Source organism: Glandiceps talaboti, chromosome 4, assembly GCF_964340395.1.
Source record: "Glandiceps talaboti chromosome 4, keGlaTala1.1, whole genome shotgun sequence".
In the NCBI taxonomy this organism is placed as follows: domain Eukaryota; kingdom Metazoa; phylum Hemichordata; class Enteropneusta; family Spengelidae; genus Glandiceps; species Glandiceps talaboti.
The window spans coordinates 5,526,249-5,545,893 of NC_135552.1; the positions used below are offsets into that span (position 1 = coordinate 5,526,249).

The 19,645-nt window shown below is 36.0% G+C and overlaps 1 protein-coding gene across 1 annotated transcript in view; it reads right to left on the reverse strand.

Annotated features, from left to right (window-relative positions):
* LOC144433736 (uncharacterized) overlaps positions 1-17,821 on the reverse strand; it is a 43,411-nt gene extending 25,590 nt beyond the window's left edge. Inside the window, exons 1-19 of the mRNA XM_078122094.1 lie at positions 17,716-17,821; positions 16,841-16,996; positions 16,088-16,117; positions 15,185-15,238; positions 14,044-14,346; positions 13,602-13,667; positions 13,433-13,492; positions 12,443-12,475; positions 11,306-11,359; positions 7,981-8,286; positions 7,758-7,814; positions 6,714-7,304; positions 6,293-6,325; positions 5,409-6,008; positions 3,647-4,243; positions 2,737-2,799; positions 1,870-2,424; positions 1,508-1,564; positions 456-715 (exon numbers count right to left, since the gene is read on the reverse strand). Coding sequence (XP_077978220.1) covers positions 456-715; positions 1,508-1,564; positions 1,870-2,424; positions 2,737-2,799; positions 3,647-4,243; positions 5,409-6,008; positions 6,293-6,325; positions 6,714-7,304; positions 7,758-7,814; positions 7,981-8,286; positions 11,306-11,359; positions 12,443-12,475; positions 13,433-13,492; positions 13,602-13,667; positions 14,044-14,346; positions 15,185-15,238; positions 16,088-16,117; positions 16,841-16,996; positions 17,716-17,821 — 3,981 coding nt within the window. The remainder of the gene's footprint in view (positions 1-455; positions 716-1,507; positions 1,565-1,869; positions 2,425-2,736; positions 2,800-3,646; positions 4,244-5,408; positions 6,009-6,292; positions 6,326-6,713; positions 7,305-7,757; positions 7,815-7,980; positions 8,287-11,305; positions 11,360-12,442; positions 12,476-13,432; positions 13,493-13,601; positions 13,668-14,043; positions 14,347-15,184; positions 15,239-16,087; positions 16,118-16,840; positions 16,997-17,715) is intronic.
* Positions 17,822-19,645: the final 1,824 nt, after the last annotated feature.

Sequence of the window (19,645 nt, forward strand, 5' to 3'; positions counted from 1 at the left end):
GTCTTGTGACATAGCTAAATCATGTAGGCCTGGTGTTTGAGATATTTTAACTCTAGACTAACAATTACAGTGACACAATAAACACAGCAGGGTCATTTGCCCAATCACATTGAACACTGATTAGCAATGGCTATTCTTTCACACTGCATTACAAACAGGCTTCGAATGTTCTAATGAAAACATTACACATGAACTTGATAATTTTAATGGCTGCAATTGTATATTTCCTAAGTGATAATAAAGATTTCAACTTGACTACTTCTACACCCCCACTGTGCACGGCACCTATGTAATGGTTTCTTTTGCATTAGAAGTTGTGTATTAAATGTCGTGTCACATGAGTGAAACACCAAGCCTACATCATTTTATCTGTAATTTAATTGCACCAATACAGTTTTACATTGATACTTTTCAATAGAAGAAACACATATACTCATGTGTGACAGTATACTTACCCACACTCCGGAGTACTGTCCGCCCTTGTTTCTAAAGATACGTATCATGTGATCGTACGCGTAAATATCAACGTACTCTTGCAGGGTAACACCTTCCCTTGCTCCATCCCGGTAATCATTTTTACCTGTGATGATGAAAGCTGGAATGGCCCCCGAGATGTCTTTGGCCAGGAGATAAGTACAGTCACCCATAAAATCGTGTTTTTTGCCATCAAACTGGATGTAGTGTGGGTCTCCCCAAGCGACACAAGTACAGGCATCTGCCGTAAGTAGTTCAAAATAAAACAAATAAATAAATAACCAAGAATTGAAGCAAAGTACATGTACAATATGACCAACCATTGCTAGAGATAAAATTCATCAAGTTTTTATTATATATACTCATGTATTAAGTCGAGGTTAAATTAGTACAATAACTACCCATTGATCAGTAATCCGGACATGATGATTAGAGTAAGTGCACTAAGTTATTCTCCTTCTTTATCCCTGAAGACAGCTAAATACTTTTATTATAAATATTTGTGTCACTAAATCACAATTGTTGGGTTAGAGTGGTATTTCCATACAGTTTGAAATGTCCTAATGTTTAATAGCTAACAAAAAAAAACATTGTCAAAGTCATTTTGGAGGTTTTCTCTAATATAAAGGAAAGAAACTGGTCATAACATATTGTATATCTTGTTTGAAATGAGGAAAGAAAAGCGACGCGTGTAGGAATTGAACCCAAGTCCTCAGAACAGAGTCAGGGTGATCTAACCAGCTGAGCTGAGGTGCCAACTGGTAGATACCGTGAATTGTTCCTGATGTGTCCCAACTTTACTTGGGGTAGTGGTGAGAAGCCAAATCTTTTTTTCTAGTTTCACAGATCCCCCTCCCTAAGGAGTGATCATATTGGGAATCGGTTATTAAAGCAATGAGGGTCACATAATGATGCAATGGTTTTTTAAATGATAATTATAAGTTTCTTTCTTTCTGAAAATTTGGGAAAATGCCACAAAGTCGAATATTCTGGATAACTCATTCTTTAGATTGCGAATAGGTTGAACCCTTACCGGTACTGAGGCTTGGTCCAGTTGATTCATGTTGATTGAGTCCGCCAAGAGACTGACCTGAGAATGGACAAAAAAACTCTCAATGTAAAACTCTCAAGTACATACAAGAAATGGGCATGGAGGTATATATTACCATACGTAATGAATACTCTCGATGTGCACTCAGGATGATGATAAGCATAACACCTTCCATGAAGCTAACTCAGATGTGATACAGATGTTAGAATTGCATTGATATTTGTTTTCAAACTGTGAGCGATCTGTAAGAAGGTAAAAACCATATATAATGAGTGATGGGAGTGTGATACCTCAACGCAACAGAGCCAACAGTCAACAAACTGGTATAGCAGTTATATACTTACAATGGAATCTGACACGAAGATATTTTGATGTACCAGGACAGGCATCACCGAATACATCACTCTCGGCTTTAATGGTACATGATGATTTGCCTTCACAGCTTTCTCTGATGACCCTCTCACTATTGGCTGAGTGACAGTTGGTTGACTCTACTGGACCAGATACGCATATGTCTTCATCGTGTCTTCCATAACTTGAGTGAATGGCATGTATCATTCCTGATGGACACTCCAAGTGGAGGATTTCTTGTTCGCAGGCAGTCTTTTCTCGGATGATCTCATACACTTGATTGGCCCATGGACCGCCTTTACCGTCAGCATCACATCGCGTGGAAGGGCCGTGTCGGTTGAATGAGTTCTCAGCATTTGGTCCACTGAAACATTGACCACCATGTTGTACACCAAATACGGTATAGCCACGACTAGCAGCAACAGTGAGACACTTCTGGATGGCATCTTCTCGGTTCTTGTATCTTTGACCAAGTGTGTCATCAGTACCTTCAAGCGATTCCATGGCTCTTTTCCGAGTATCTTTCCAACATCCCAGGTTTACATAAGCTATTAGTAACAACAGAAGTTAATTTTGTTTATAAATACATGTCAAATGAACCACATTACCTCAAAATCAAAGGGACGCACCCAATGTTCCATAAAACCTTACCGTCTGGAATAAATGGATCACTGTTACATACAGTAATCATACAACTGCATGTAAAGGTCATATGCACCAAATGTGTGCACACTTTACCAGTCTGATCATAAAGGCTGTTGAAGCGGGTTTATTCTTTTGAATTTTTCCATCTGACAGAGTGTCATTGGTCAAAATATGTAAAGAAGTGATTAAATATTAGAAAAATGGGATATTCTTACATAAAAGAGTACCATCCTCTTCAACAATGTCTTCTGGTATACCTGGTTGAGCAGCGAGTGAATCTGTAAGTATATAAAATGTAGATAAAACTTATACAATTGTGTTGTTAGTTCATCATTGAAGCGGACTATACTTTAACCTCAACTTTTAAAGCTACCCTTTCTCATTACAGGATGAAGTTCTGACTCCAATATGTATCGCAAAACATGTAGAATTGATATGTTATTAGTCTAAGCAATAGTGAGAACAATATTACAATAGCAATTAGTTGCTAGCAAAATCACATAAACCTACATCACTAGTAACAGTAGTAACAGAGAGTTGACTGTTACATTTTCATTCATTTTATAGAAAGATTTTTTGCTTCATTTTACTTCAAATGCAACAAGCGAAAAACTAAAATACCTTTTCATCATTGAAATTATAACACGAGTACAGTCACCCATCTCTCTAATATTGGGGAATTTTATTTTAAAGTGGCCGTGTGGATGAGGGTTGGGTATTTATTTTGGCTTTTTAATTTATAAAACAATGTTATCATGACTTCCTACTTGAAAAGTAAATCTGAAACAATATACATGTAGATCAAATTCTTGTTTGTACATCAATAAATTGGAAAACATTAATACAATGTGTCAAATGTTTGTTATTGTAAGTTCAATAACAAACATTTTACACCTTTCTTTTTTTTCTTTTTATTGTTTTTCAATGTATCGAGTTACAAACAAGTAGGAAGTCATGATAAAATTGAGTATTAAAAATCCAAAATAAATATCCAATCCTTATCCATATGCCCACTTGAATAAGCGGTCACATTGAGATAATAGTAGTTTCAATTGGAAAGACCTCCGACTGTTAAAGTCGCTTTAAAATAAAGATGGAAGACTACATAAAAGGTTAACAACTCACCGCATATATCAGCTGGCATAATCGAAACACTGCCTTCAATGTCCAGATAGCCGGACCTCCAGGCAAACACGTTTCCTTGCTCATGACCCAAGCAGTCAGATGCTATTTTTGCAATATCGTCATCGCTGAGAACGTAGTTCCATAAATTGAAGTGTGCCATCTCGCCAACGAAAGCTCTCATATCACCATCATGCGACTGACCCAATAAGAATATACCACCCGGTCTAATGTTTTCGTCCTTTGAGAGGTCTTCTCCAGATTTCAGAAGGGCGCCATTGTGGTACAGAGCCCAGTTACCTTCATCAGAAGCCCATGTGATGCACACGTGGTGCCAATTACCATCGTTAACTGCCAGATCAGTTTTCTCAGCTTCGTTTCCCCTGATGTGTAGCTGCAAGTTTTTGGTGTTCGAAAGCCCAAATTCTTCGTTCTGGTTCTGCGCAGCGTAGGAAAATATGGCACGTGCCTTATTCTCACTTGTCCTCATCCAGAGACAAACAGAAAGATCAGATAGTTCTGGTACAGGTCTTCCGAGGGCAACATCAGAGTCTCTGTTCATTATTATCTTTTCATCGTGGGATATAATTGCAGGGTGCACTGCAAAAGCAAGAGATATTAATATCAATACCTAGCAGAATCAGTTCTAGATCCTATCCCTTACACTTTTCAATAAAATGGGATAATTAGACCAACATTGTTTTTCGTTCAGCCGAGGAAAATACGAGTGACCTAAGGGGCATTTGTCACAACGAGTCTTGGACGAGTAGTGACAACCCTTCACGAGTATCTTAGCAGATTGATACTCACCGAGTTATATATATATATATATATATATATATATATATATATATATATATATATATATATATATATATATATATATATATATATATATATATATGTATAACATGCGGGGTATAACAGCAGATACACAATGTGTACCCTCTTCCTTTACCGTTGATTGATCTCCGAATGGAAAATCCTAAAGATGTTCATCATGTTCATATTAGTCTTCACTCATTGGCCTAGATCGAACCACGTGGCATGGACTATTGACCCATATTGACCTTAATTTCCATAAAGGAGCACTATTTGCATGTTATATTCCCCGATGTAATATTCATTTAGCATGGGAGACTTATCAGGTATTTGCTTTGACTGTAGAAAGAATAAAGTGCCTGAAAATGTGATGTGTTAATATCTTTTATTGTCTGGCCATATTAGGGCACTAGTAGACGTCATATTACCCCTCGTGTTGTTATGTAGCAACTACTCTTTCAGCTTTCAGCCTTGGGAAGTAGTTGCTGCACATGTACAACAGCCCTCGTGGTAATATCGACTCTACTGCTGTCTTCACAGTCAGGTATTAAGTGTGTGATATTGATTGGTATATATGAGTATAATTCAAATGTAGCACGGAAACCAGTTTGCATTGGTCAGAACAGTTGTTTGTAGCTTATTAGAATTGTTATCTGAAAAAAAACTCTCTTTGAGTGCAGTTCAGTTATCAACGACATATCCAAACATTTAAAACCGTTAATGTTATATTTTAGCTACTTTTAATTTTCTGACTCCCAAAACTTTACAGCAAAACGTCAAGTTAAAATTAGCATTATCATACTTTTCGCCGTGTATTTTGTGACTGAAATAATAAATGTAGTTACCACGGCAACAATGCTAGTGCATGGCAGAATGTAGTAGAAGGCAAGAAGTGATATTTATGTTAATATTATGTAATCAAAAAGAATGTGTTAATACTTACAGCAAACATCTGCCTTTAGTATGGTGACACTGCGTTGAATATCGAGGTTACCGATGCCCCATTGATACAAATCACCGTGCATTGTCTCGCCACAGTCGTTGAACACTGAAGCGATATCATCAGCACTCAGAACACGACCCCACATGTTGAAGAAGGCAACATCTCCGGTAAGGGCATTGGAATCAACGTAATTACCTCGCTCGCCATTCGGCTTTTGCCCGAGAACGAGAACACCACCTGGGGCCATTTTGTAACCTTTCTCCAGTTTATCTCCTGATATCATCTTGGTAGCATCTTCGTAGAGTTCCCACTCACCTTCATCACTGGACCATACAATACACACATGGTGCCAACGCCCATCATTGATGGCGATTCCAGTCTCAGGACCTAAATTTCCATTGATACCTATTTTCAGATTTGTTATATCGTATAGAAGGAATTCGAACTCTTTTCCCTGAATAGTGTAAGAGAATGGGGCGCCCTCATTGCTACCAGTACTTCTCAACCACAAGCAAGCAGTGACTTCTGATAATTCTGGCATTTCAAGGTCAAGTGCAACATCCGAATCTGGTCGCAAGACAATCTTCTGACCTGGTGGATCTTTATTTGAGAGTAAACATGAAAATCGCAAGATAAGTTACTAAATTAATGAAAATGTATCACAGAATGAATCACTGTCCTTATGACGGTTGCATTACGATGGAAATCCTGTAACTGTTTACATATCAAAGTTTCTTCATTAAAATCCCTAAGGCGACTTTTCCCAAAAATGATATCTTTCATCGTCATTCTTATGTACAATTCCTCAAAAAAACTTAGCCAGCATTTTGAATGATCTAATGAATAATTATATACAAAAGTCGACATGATTGAGAAGTACTTACATGTTCCTTCTGGAGAGACCATGGTGTCCTCAGCTATTTAACAAACAAAAGAAATGCAGTGTGGTCACGAAAAAGGTTATAAACAATAATAATAATAATAATGAATATAATAATAATAATAATAATAATAATAATAATAATAATAATAATAATAATAATAATAATAATAATAACAACAACAACAACAACAACAACAACAAAATAACAATCATCATCAACATCATCAGCAGCAGCATTCTGCTATATTAGACTGAGACTATGTTTATACCAAGAATATGTATAATAATTCCAGAATATACGATATATTATGTATATTTGATTAAAATGACATATACCTGCAGTCACTATACAGTGATGTGCTCGTGTTACCTGTATAATTTAAGATGTTGACTAGTTTTCACTACCGACTTTAAATGCTTACCACACATATCAATTGCTTTCTGTTCGACGTCATCATTCATCTCAAGGTTACCAATGCCCCAAGAAAAACTGTTTCCTTTCATATTTCCGGCACAGTCACGGGCATTACTTCTAATCATATGCTCACTCAGATGTTGTCTCCACATATTGAAATATGCCATCTCTCCCTGGAAGCCATTGTCTATCTCTTTTCCCCAAACCAGAATGCCACCTGGTGCGATTTCCTTTCCCTTGGCCAGGTTGGCACCCGATGCAGAGAAAAGGCCATCTATGAAGATTTCCCAGTGACCATTGTCAGACGACCATCCAGCACAGACGTGGTGCCAATGTCCATCATTGATAGCGAGTCCGGTTTTATGACCATGCTCACCCTTCACAAATAATTGTAAGTTGAGGGCGTTGTTCAACACAAACTCGTTTTCTTGACCTTGTACGACATACGACATAACTGGTCCTTCGTTGGTGGCGCTTGTTCGGAGCCATGCGCAAGCAGTCGACTCTGTTACTTGTGGCATGATTAGGGGTTTGCTTTTTACGTCAGACTTTTCGTTCAATATCACCACTTGGTTGTCATCGAAAGTTTCTGGTACATCTTTCAAAATCGGAAAATAACAAAATTTATGATATAGGTTAGCGTAAGTGTCAATATTACTCAAGATAGTAATAAACCCTGTAAACTTGGTGAAACTGGAGAAAGCGCTCACCATTATACTATCCCTACATACATTTTACCTTTTCACTATTAAGCTGTTTTGTCCGGGAATTCGGATTGAAAGTATCCTTCGTCAACGAAATACAACAAAACTAAACTGCATTAGAGTGGTCTATTTCCATGATTACTATGAGTTACCAAAGTAATAATTACTGTCCTTGCTTCTGAAAATATATTTATTTCTGAATCACTATTGAAATTACCACGAGAAAATAATTCTTAAAAAGTGAAACGTAATAGAGAGAAATGAAAAATCTGATTCGACCTGGAGAACTATGGAGGTACTATATACTAGAAACCTTAGAGGGGGCTTTCAGTTACCAATATACTCACCTTGTGGTTCTCCGTTTTCTGGCACATCCTGTGGGCCTCCAACTTCACCATCCAAGGCTGAAACAGAATGTCTAAAGCATGAGAGTACAGTAACATGTCAAAAATTGTCTCTCCATCTATCGACAATCATCTCCAATGAAAAAATGAATGAAAATAATTTGGGAAATTCGCCCCTCTTCCTTCCCTTTTTTTTGCAGTTAGTTGAACTTTTGTCACTACTTACGTGCAATTATTCTGAAGACCTGGTTGGCCCAGACTCCACCTTCCCCATCCGGCTTACAGGCACTCGAAGGTCCATATTGTTGAAACAAGTCCTCAGCATTTTCACTTGAAGAACACCATCCACCATTGGACACTGCGAAGACTTTTAAACCAAGGTTGTATGCAGCCTCCGCACATTTCCTTAGTGCATCTTGTCGTGCAATGAAGTTGAGGTCTAGTTCAGGCAATGCCTTATTTTCTAAAGAAGGTATTGCTCTTGGGAAAGGCTTTTCAGCCCAGCATCCAAGGTTCTGCAAAGTGTAAGGACCTGTGGAATGGTATATATGGTTAGTTTAACATGTAATATGAAGAAACTTCTGTTGGTAGAAGATAAATAATAGCTGGTATAAACTTTCTGTCGATGGAAATCTGAAATGTGAAAATGTAGAGGTTGGAGAGAACATATCTATGAATGTTTTTGCATTGCATAAAACACACACACACACACACACACACACTATATATATATATACCTTGAATTAGATACCATGTATGCTATCATCCCTATCATTCATTATAATAATAATACTTTATTTTTCTATAGCGTCTTCCATCAAAACAATAACAAACCGCTTCACAATAAAATATATAACAATTGATTTAAAAATACAATGATAGTAAGACCAGCTCGAATACAATGATAAAAGTAAGACCAGCTCAAATACAATAATACAAGTAAGACCAGCTTGAATACAATGATAAAAGTAAGACCAGCTTGAATACAATGATAAAAGTAAGACCAGCTTGAATACAATGATAAAAGTAAGACCAGCTTGAATACAATGATAAAAGTAAGACCAGCTCAAATACAATAATACAAGTAAGACCAGCTTGAATACAATGATAAAAGTAAGACCAGCTTGAATACAATGATAAAAGTAAGACCAGCTCAAATACAATAATACAAGTAAGACCAGCTTGAATACAATGATAAAAGTAAGACCAGCTTGAATACAATGATAAAAGTAAGACCAGCTTGAATACAATGATAAAAGTAAGACCAGCTTGAATACAATAATACAAGTAAGACCAGCTTGAATACAATGATAAAAGTAAGACCATCTCAACTAATGTAAAATGATAAAAAGAATGATATGGACAACATTTCTGTGATTTTTACATAGTGCTTTTGGAAAAGGTGCGCTTTAAGAGATGTTTTAACGGAAGCGAAAGATGGTGACACTCTAATTTCTGTCGGTAAAACATTCCATAAAGTGGGAGTTGCATTAGAGAAAGAGCGATAGAAAAAAGTGCTTCTGTTCCCAGTCCACAGGCTCCAAAATGGGTGCGGACGCTGAGCATGTCAACCGTTTTGGAATGCGAACTGTGATCAGATCAGAAAGATAGGCGGGTGTTTGATTGTGTAAGATTTTATAGACAAAGGAAAGAATTTAGAATTGAATTCTGGCGTGGATAGGCAGCCAGTGAAGGTCCCTCATTACTGGCGTGATGTTCTCATGCATTAATGTGCGTGTGACAAGACGTGCAGCAGAATTTTGGAGCAATTGGAGTGTAAAGAGGTGCTTGTCTTCGAAGTAATCGAGACGTGATGTTACAAAAGCGTGCACGAGTCTTTCAGTGTTTGTGCGATCTAAAATATTTCTAATTCGGCCTATTCTATGGAAAAATGACGCAGCTTGACATATTTTCGAAACGTGCGTACTCATATCTGCACGATGATTCAAATAAGCACCAAGACCGCGGACGAAATTAGACGTGCTAACATCAGTGGTTCCTACTCTAATAGATGACAGATCGACAGTTTTCTTGAACTTTGAACGAAAGTGGATCCCTTCTGTTTTGGCATCATTCAAAACCAACCGATTTTCAATCATCCATTGATAAATATCATCAATACAACGGTCAACTACGAATGATGAATCGATGGCACGCTCACATGTCATATATAATTGAGTGTCATCGGTGAATAACATTAAGTCCAGCGCGCGTGTTTGATGACTATGCCCCCTTATGGTGCCGCATAGAGTGTGAACAGTATTGGGCCGAGCCCACTCCCCTGTGGAACACCACAAAACAAGGTCACTTGGTTCTGATAACACACCGTCAATGCTCACACTCTGAGTTCTATCACATAGTAAGTACGATTCAAACCATGCGAGTGCCTTGTTCCAACCGATACAACAATAGCTTATGATCAATAGTATCAAATGCTGCGGTCAAATCCAGTAATAAAAGAATGACTTCTTTATGATCATCGAGTGCACGTAAAATATCATTTTGGACTCTTAGTAAGGCACTTTCTGTACTGTGATGTTTTCTATAGGCCGATTGGAATCTAGAATACAATTAAAACTGACTAAAATACTAATCTAATTGAATTAAATTATAATACTAGTAACGTCAACAAGAAATAGTGTAGAATATTCCTAACTTTTGCTGTAATTTTTTTCAGGCCGTGAAAATTCATTTTTAGCTCTCAGGATTATGTATCATATCTAGCAGGACTATTGTTGCAGATGACATTGTCAAAATCTTAGCAAATTCCATAGTTTGACTACATTATGTCCTACCTCGACTGAAAGGTTAGTAGACTTTCTCAAGCACATGGAATTTAGACCAGAAGAGTATAGTTAAATCTGTAAGACAACGGTCTACATTTCACACATAACAAGAATTCATGCATATTGACCATTTACCAATGTTGTTGGGAATAGCCATTAGGGCATAGCGACTCCTCCTGAAGATTTAATATGATTTGCATTGATTATTCAGCCGTATACATGCATTATGTAAATTTAGACATAAATGAAAATACAGGGGAGTTTACACTTAGAGAAGAAGCAAGGAGGCACTTCCAAGGAGTCGGTAGCAGAGGCTGAATGCTTTGCTATGGTTCTAGTGTATACTTTGACTTGACCATAAAACTGTGTGATGTGTGTCAGCTAATTCACTAAAGTTCAAGTGATCCCAAGTACAAGTGGAGATATGAGAGTGATTCAAGTATAATTACATGACCTACCAGCAAGATGTGGAGATTAAAGTGTAGCACTCTCTTAAACCCATTATTTATGAATGGTTTAATAATATTTGAAAGTATTCCTGCTCGATATACTTACGGTGTAACAAGCTGAATGCAATTACTTAAAATTTGATAGATGTACATATTTCTCTTACACCATATTCTGCTTGTTCCCAAATAATAAACGACCCGTTACAATTTATCATTTAGATGAAAAGTGTCGCAAAATAGGCACAGGCCATATCAAGAGTTTTAATGCAAAACACCACTACGTTTTCTAAAATTATTGGTTAAAAGTAATACTCACCAACAACTCTTGTGTCCGGTTGGACTAGTTCTTCTTCGTCGGGGTCTGCCACTTCTATAGAAGTACAAATGTTGAAATGAAAAATGGTTTATTGACAAAATCTAGATTTGATATGAATGCCACCCATACAGTACATGTGTGCATCACTGTAAAAGGCGCCTCCAACGATGAGAATATGGATGTAATTGCAATTTTACACTAGGACATTTACCACTTACTGACAGAAAATTGTTGATCATAAAAAAATATCATGATACCTTGCACAAATTTCACATAAAACTAATAGGTTCAAGTCATGAAAATCTATATTTCTTTTGATTTGAGCCTGCTGTTGAATAGAAAACTATGACACAGACAGACAGACAGACAGACAGACAGACAGACAGACAGACAGACAGACAGACACAGACAGACAGACAGACAGACAGACAGACAGACAGACAGACAGACAGACAATCTACCAACAAAACTCCCCACTCACAGGTGTAGTTACAATAATAACCCATAAGATATTTATCATATTTCATAGGTCTTAAACTAAGAGATCAGATCAACAGTTCAATGTAGGATAAAAAAACTAAATTCTTATATTTAAATTTTAGCGCCCCCCCCCCTCCTTCTACTTATCAATTTCAAATCAATATGTAGTAGTAGGCCGTGAGTATAAAATGCATGTAGTTCTTTTGCTGACACTTTTACTTTACTTCAGTGCCATGCATTTACAAACGAAAATATTTACTTCTTTTTTCTCAATTTGACATTGTTTTAAAGAAATATGTGTATTAGGGGTACAAAACATCCATTAAAATTAAAATCGATTTTAAAGGATGAGAACTAAATGGTTCAATCCACCCCCTTCCCACTCCCATCCCCTCCTTCCCACTCCCCTCCCCAAATTAAAAGGCAATATTTTTTATCCTCCATTGAACTATTAATCTCGCCCCTAATAATGATCAACTTTACGTCAACCTGATGGTTGCAGACTCAATTTTCAAAATCCTTCTTGGTTCTATTACCTTAACCCAATATGCAAAGGCTATGTACAGTATTGTATGAAATTCCTAAAATAGGCACATCAGTTTTATTTCATTTTCTGCACACTATGACAATAAAAACAATATAGTTTAATTGCAATACCTTCTATAGGTTCCTCTTCCGGAAGATTTTCTTCTACAAAAGAAAGTTGCATAATTAATGATTTTCGGTACATTAGGTTATATCGTAAGACTGCATACCTCAATTTCCATATAATTTAGTACATACGTTGTCCATAACAAAGCGCATATGTCCTAAAGTTTGTTGATGTAGCTTACAGTTTTAGTGAATAGTTTGCATAATTAATTATTTACGGTAATTAGGATATACCTTAAGAATGCAAGTTTTAATTTCAATATAATTCAGTACACACATTAACAATAACAAAGTGAATATGCTCTATAAACGTTTGCTGATATAGCTTAGTTAAGTTGTAATGAATAATTTGCATAATTAATGATTTTAGGTAATTAGGCTATACCTCAAGAATGCATACTTCACTTTCAACATAATTTAAAACGTACATTAACCACAACAAAGCGCATATGTCTATAAAATTGTTGATGTAGTTTACAGTTTTAATGAAAATGTTTGCATAATTAATTACTTTTGGTAAGTAGGCTGGTATCTCAATTCAAATTCCACATAATTTAGCACATACATCAACCATAGCAATTAAGCACACATATCCTCTAAAGAATGTTGGTAAAGTGTTTAATTGCAATGAGTAATTTGCATACATAATTCATGAATTTAATGAATAATTGTATATATATAATGTATATGACTCCATGGACTAAATATTCTCGCCTCCGGCTGGAATGATCGGTTTAGTCCACAGAATCATACTCGAAGCATTATGACGTAAAACTAACATTGATTTCAATGGATTATACATAATTATACATTGAAGTTGCTGAATATTTTCATGATCAATACGAAAACCTGGTGCCATATAGGCAAATAGACTAATGACAATAAGTATGCCAAAGCTACGGTGTTACTCTTTTACATGTCGAATCATTTTCTTTGCTGTAACCTTACCAGCTACTATCTGATATATACCTACTTCATAGTAAGACATAAACGTACCTTCTTCAGCAGGAGCTTCTTCAGCCGGTGGGGTCGCTTTACCTTCTTCCGGTTGACCTCCTAAAGAACGGTAAATGTTCGTAAATAAGCTTGGCTTTAGCAACTAAACTAACGATACCTATTTTTCCCCACTGCCAGAATTCTTCCCACATTTATGATTTTTCCTTACCTTCTTCTTCAACCACTTCCTCTTCTTCGATCGGTTCTTCTATTGGTTCATCTTGCTCGTCATCACCTAGGTTTATGACATATAAGCAGATTTATGAATATCGTCATTAAGGCAGAATTATAAAAGATATCAACATAATTGAATATTTATTAATAGAGCAATGATTATTTCAAAATTAACATTATCAATCATTACATGTACATAGATCTCAAAGAACGATTTGGAACTTTTTTTGGACACGAAAATGGAAGTATTGATAAAATTATGTATGTATGTATGTATGTATGTATGTATGTATGTATGTATGTATGTATGTGTGCGTGCGTATGTTAGTGTGTGTGTGTAGTGTGTGTGTGTGTGTGTGTGTGTGTGCGCGCGCACGCGCGCGCGTATTTGTGTGTGAATGTATGTATGCTATATACATTACGTATGTTCCACTTACGTTGGACAATATAGTAGACATTATTGGCCCAGACTCCTCCCTTGCCATCTTTTAAACACTTATCAGAAACTCCGTACTGTTGATACAAGTTCTCTGCATCTTCACTAGCAGAACAAAATCCACCATTGACCAATGCAAAGATTTTCAAACCAAGATTGTATGCAGCCTCTGCACATTTTCTGACAGCATCATCCCGTTGAAGGAAGAATCCGTCAAGTTCAGGAGCTTTGTTTTCCAAGGTTGGCATGGCCCTAGGGAATGGCTTCTCTACCCAACAACCACGATCCTCTAAAGTAAATGGCCCTGTAAATAACGAATCAAAATCTGATAGATACTTCCTGCCAACTTTTGCGCGACATATATATTGTTGCACGTAAATATTAAAATGTTCCTTTTACAAATTAGTTAATAGAACATCATGTCTGTCGTCTTAACGACCAAACAATAGAAACATAGAAACGTACATACATACATACATACATACATACATACATACATACATGCATGCATGCACACATGCATGCATGCATACATGCATACATACATACATACATACATACATACATACATACATACATACATACATACATACATACATACACACACACACATACATACATACATACATACATACATACATACACACACACAGATACATGTAAACGTACGCATGCATGCACGCACGCACACACACACACACACACACACACACACACACACACACACACACACACTAATAAGGCCTATAGTAAAGCCTCTTTTGTTCATAAGACACACTGAAAAATTATTTCCGAGGAAATCTGCGGACTTTCTTAGCGGTAGTTGAGTGTGCCAAAAATGCTTAGTAAGAGTTCCATTGTATCCAAAATTCATGTCTAAATATCATTTTCACATCATATATGATTGCTATTGAATTGAACCATAGCTGGATATAATTCTCATCATTATTTAGCGTTTATGATATAGTGAATATTTAGATTTGAAACAAAATTTATCAGTGACACCAAAATCCTTAAAGTTAAAGACTTTAAATAGAATGAGTCTCCCTGTTGCATGAATTTAATGAAATGAGGGGACGTCAATCCATTCTTTCATAACGAGACTATCATCACAGTCTTTACTATACGGTGTCATAACTCACCTTCACGGATGACGTCACCTGGTTCATCCTGTTCCTCTTGCGCTGGTGGTTCCTCTAAAATCAATAATCAAAAATGTTTTATTACTTAATCTTGCCACATGACCATTTGTGATATTTTTGATATGCAGTCAATAAAAAGTTAGAGCATTGATGTGTGTAAGATAAACTGAAACGTGATGCCATGGTAATGACAACAGAAGACAGTAAGGCTAAAAAAGAGAAAATGGCGCGCAACTAAAATCATACCACCATATCTTCTGACTAACAACATCTTAAAGTGACCCTATTTTTATGATTCTCATTACATTGCCATAGCAACTATGGGTCGGTCGGTCGGTCTGTTAAAAAACAACTAAAAAAATAAAAGTCATCTTTTTAATTCTTCATGTTCCTCTGCCTCTCTTTTTCCTCCTCTCTGTCATCTTGTTATTGGAGTCATGGTAACAGTTCCTTTCCCGGCTTCTCTACACAATTGGCATGTTCTCAGGCCCCTACTTGAATAAGTTGTGTCATGGAAGAAATTATATGTTCGTGAACAAGTGTCGCCGCCGCCGCCATGACTGTAGATAGCGTCGACAATCCAGACAAATTTTTATTTTTGCCAGAGAGGGCACTGTTCAACAAGATATTAAGAGAGTGCGAAAAAAAAGTATTGTTCTCAAAGCTGAAAAATTTGGGTTGGTCGAGTAACGAGAAACAGAATAGTGTCACCCTTACTAATACTGCCAGTATATACATTTCATTTCATATCATCATCTCACGCCACAAAATCTTATAAATATTGCTGCTACATTTTCGTTGCCATTATCTCAGCAGATGATCTTTGTAAAAACAGTATAAAATGAAAACATCACACCCAAATAATTGTATTCAATTGAGTGGATCTTAAGAAGTAAAAATTACCTTCTGGTTTTTCTTCAACGCGTGGTTCTTCTGTGATGAGAAAATAGAAACATACAACAGCTGCTTAAGAACTTCATTGTTAGGTGTATTATTCTCAAATAGACAACATTAGGACGAGCTAATGAACAGGATTAAAAACACATTAAAAACTGTGTTGTAATAGTCATGAATTGAAACTTTATATATACATATATATATATCCAAATGTATATATGGTACCAGATCTTCTGATGTACAGTGCTCGATAAGGATGTAGAGCTTGATAAGTGAATGAAGAAAAGGTGGCTTGGTTACTTTGTTACTTTTTTTATTCTCCTCTACAAATTTGTTTCGCATGACCAGTATAGCTGGCCACACTCGTCAGGTGGGTGAATGCGAAGTGGCACAGGATAAGTGTAGCAGTTTTATTTGGTTCATGTGTGTAGGCGATAATTACTATGCTATTGTTTTCTGTGGTTGTGTTATTCATAGTTACATAACAGGAACTTCCTCATGTGTCAGCATATATATATATATATATATATATATATATATATATATATATATATATATATATATATATATATATATATATATATATATATATATATATATATATATATGAACAGTTCATAACAGTTAAATATATAACTGTTCATATATATATATGAACAGTGTTGTAAAAGCCATAAATTTAAACGTAGAATATATCATGTAGTTAAATAAATGCATATACTATACACCAAATAATATTGGCTTTGGTAACCTGCTCACCATCACAGTTGAGCACACGGCCTTCACCATTGTAGAATTCGGCATTGCATCCACCGCAGTAATTAACTCTACATCCGGCGTTTGGGTAGAGTGGACATTCTGCTATTTCACATGGATTACCTAAACAGTTAACGGGTTGACTGCCATCCGGACAACCTGTGATTCAATTCAACAATGAAATAGTATGAAAATCGCATATTTCCTGAATCTTTTAAAATCCTTTTCCATCACTGTTATTATTTTATTACTTTTCGGTTATTTCAATATGTTATGCTTGTAGTATAAATCTACAGCCTATTTCAAGTTACTGTTTATCATCTCAGTTTCATAAAACCACACAGAAACCAATCAAAAATTGTATATTCTGCACTTTAAGGTAGCAAGGGCGCAATTCCTTGCTACATTTTGTCTAAATAGAATAAATCATGTATAGTATTATACATACTGTAACTAAAGACAGACATGCAGGCGCCCATGCTTTGATATCTGCACTTGATGCCTACATAGTGGCATGTTAAATTTCAATTAGTCAAAATGTCACAGGAAACTGTATTTATTCAATCCTGCTATCACATAAAGTGTAGCATGTACAAATTCCTATTGGTTTCTGCGTGGTTGTATCAGACAGAGCATTTGAACGGTAACTTGAAGCGGCAGTACACTGTGGAGTTTTAAGGAAACAAACTATCGTTGTGATCTGATAAACCAGTGATTCATTTTGTTGATTGATTATTTTATCCACCAAGGAAATGATTAAAAGGGAAATGATACATCCAACAAAAACCCAACAATATACGATTTTCTTTCAAGGTGTTATATTCCAACACTTCAAGCTTATCTCTCCTTTTTCTAGTAACTGAATAATGTATGCTTACGTTCTATAGCGGGCCTAGCTGTAGTCGTTTGATGGACTTCAGGAGATTCCTCTTCTTCATCAGGTTTTTCTGGATTGGGGTAATTAAAAATATCAAAACGTATCATTCTAGTAAATTTAAAGCTGATATCATAGACACACTATATCACGTAACGTTTAGTTATGTTCAGATTGAGTTTGATAGTAATAACGCATCAGTAAACTTTAAACAGCGCGTGTCAGTATGCAAATAATAGGAGATAAAATAATGAGAAAATTTGCAAAATTTTATAAATGTTAAAGTTGTGTATGTTTAAATCATATTGGATATTAAAATAAGTAATGAATATATAGTATAGGTGAAATTGTAGAAAAAGTAGATCGGATAATTATTTTTTTCAAAGGTATGTAAATCTAGTTTGATATAATAAGCTGAAATAATGTCACTGATTTACTGATAACAGTTGACTGTAAGATACCTCATGTTGTTCAGCCTTATCAGGATTCTTTGATTATCCACGACTGTACTTATCTACCTTATATCCCACATAAGCAACCAGATTGGTTTGTAGCTAATCAAATATCATTATGTTCTAATATAGGTGTCAATTTGACCATGATTGTCAACCTGTCAATGCTGTGTGACTAGCAGCAGTGTATGTATGTATGTATGTATGTATGTATGTATGTATGTATGTATGTATGTATGTATGCATGTATGCATTAATGTATGTATGTATGTATGTATGTATGTATGTATGATATGCTCTCCAGTTGATTGAGCACTCTACTTGGCGAAAGAAGAATGGAACTCTCTCTCTCTCTCTCTCTCTCTCTCTCTCTCTCACTCTCTCTCTCTCTCTCTCTCTCTCTCTCTCTATATATATATATATATATATATATATATATATATATATATATATATATATATATATATATATATATATATATATATATACATGACGTGCTGGCTGATAGCGTAGATATATGATATATATGTGATATAGACACTTGATGATATTGAGTCAACAGTCATAAAAGAGAAATCAACCGACCGTCTGTACTCTTTTATTTGTGGGGGGGGGGGGCTAATGACTAGGGAACCCTCCATAATTACACAGGGGGACAGGCCTGGTCTTTTGCACAAAATGTGACCCTCCCTTAATGCTAATGGTGAATTTGCTTGATGGTATGATATTGATAAGAAACTAGGAAGTAAACTAGATGTTTTAAGAATCTCTCTCTCTTTTACAAACACGCGCGCTCATACACACAGGGAAGGGAGGGTGATATCTTTCAGTCTAGTGTAGACTCAGATACAAACAAATATGCAAATATTGAGCAAGTCTACAGTATTTAACAAGATGATTGAATTTTTAAAAAAAAGGCTGTTGATATAGTTGCTGGGACTTATTGACGTGAAAGGTTGATATTTTGACAAATAGACGTGAGAGGTTGATATTTTGACAAATAGACGTGAGAGGTTGATAGCTAGACAAATAGACCTGAGAGGTTGATATCTGGACAAATAGACGTGAGAGTTTGATATCTGGACAAGTAGACGTAAAATTTAAAGGTTGATAGCTTGACAAATAGACGTGAGAGGTTGATATCTTGACAAGTAGACGTGAGAGGTTGATATTTTGACAAATAGACGTGAGAGGTTGATATTTTGACAAATAGACGTGAGAGGTTGATAGCTAGACAAATAGACGTGAGAGGTTGATATCTGGACACAGTAGACGTAAAATTTAAAGGTTGATGGCTTGACAAATAGAGGTGAGAGGTTAATATCTGGACACAGTAGATGTGAGAGGTTGATATCTGGACAAATAGACGTGAGAGGTTGATATCTGGACAAGTAGACGTGAGAGGTTGATATCTGGACAAGTAGACGTGAGAGGTTGATATCTGGACACAGTAGACGTGAGAGGTTGATATCTGGACAAGTA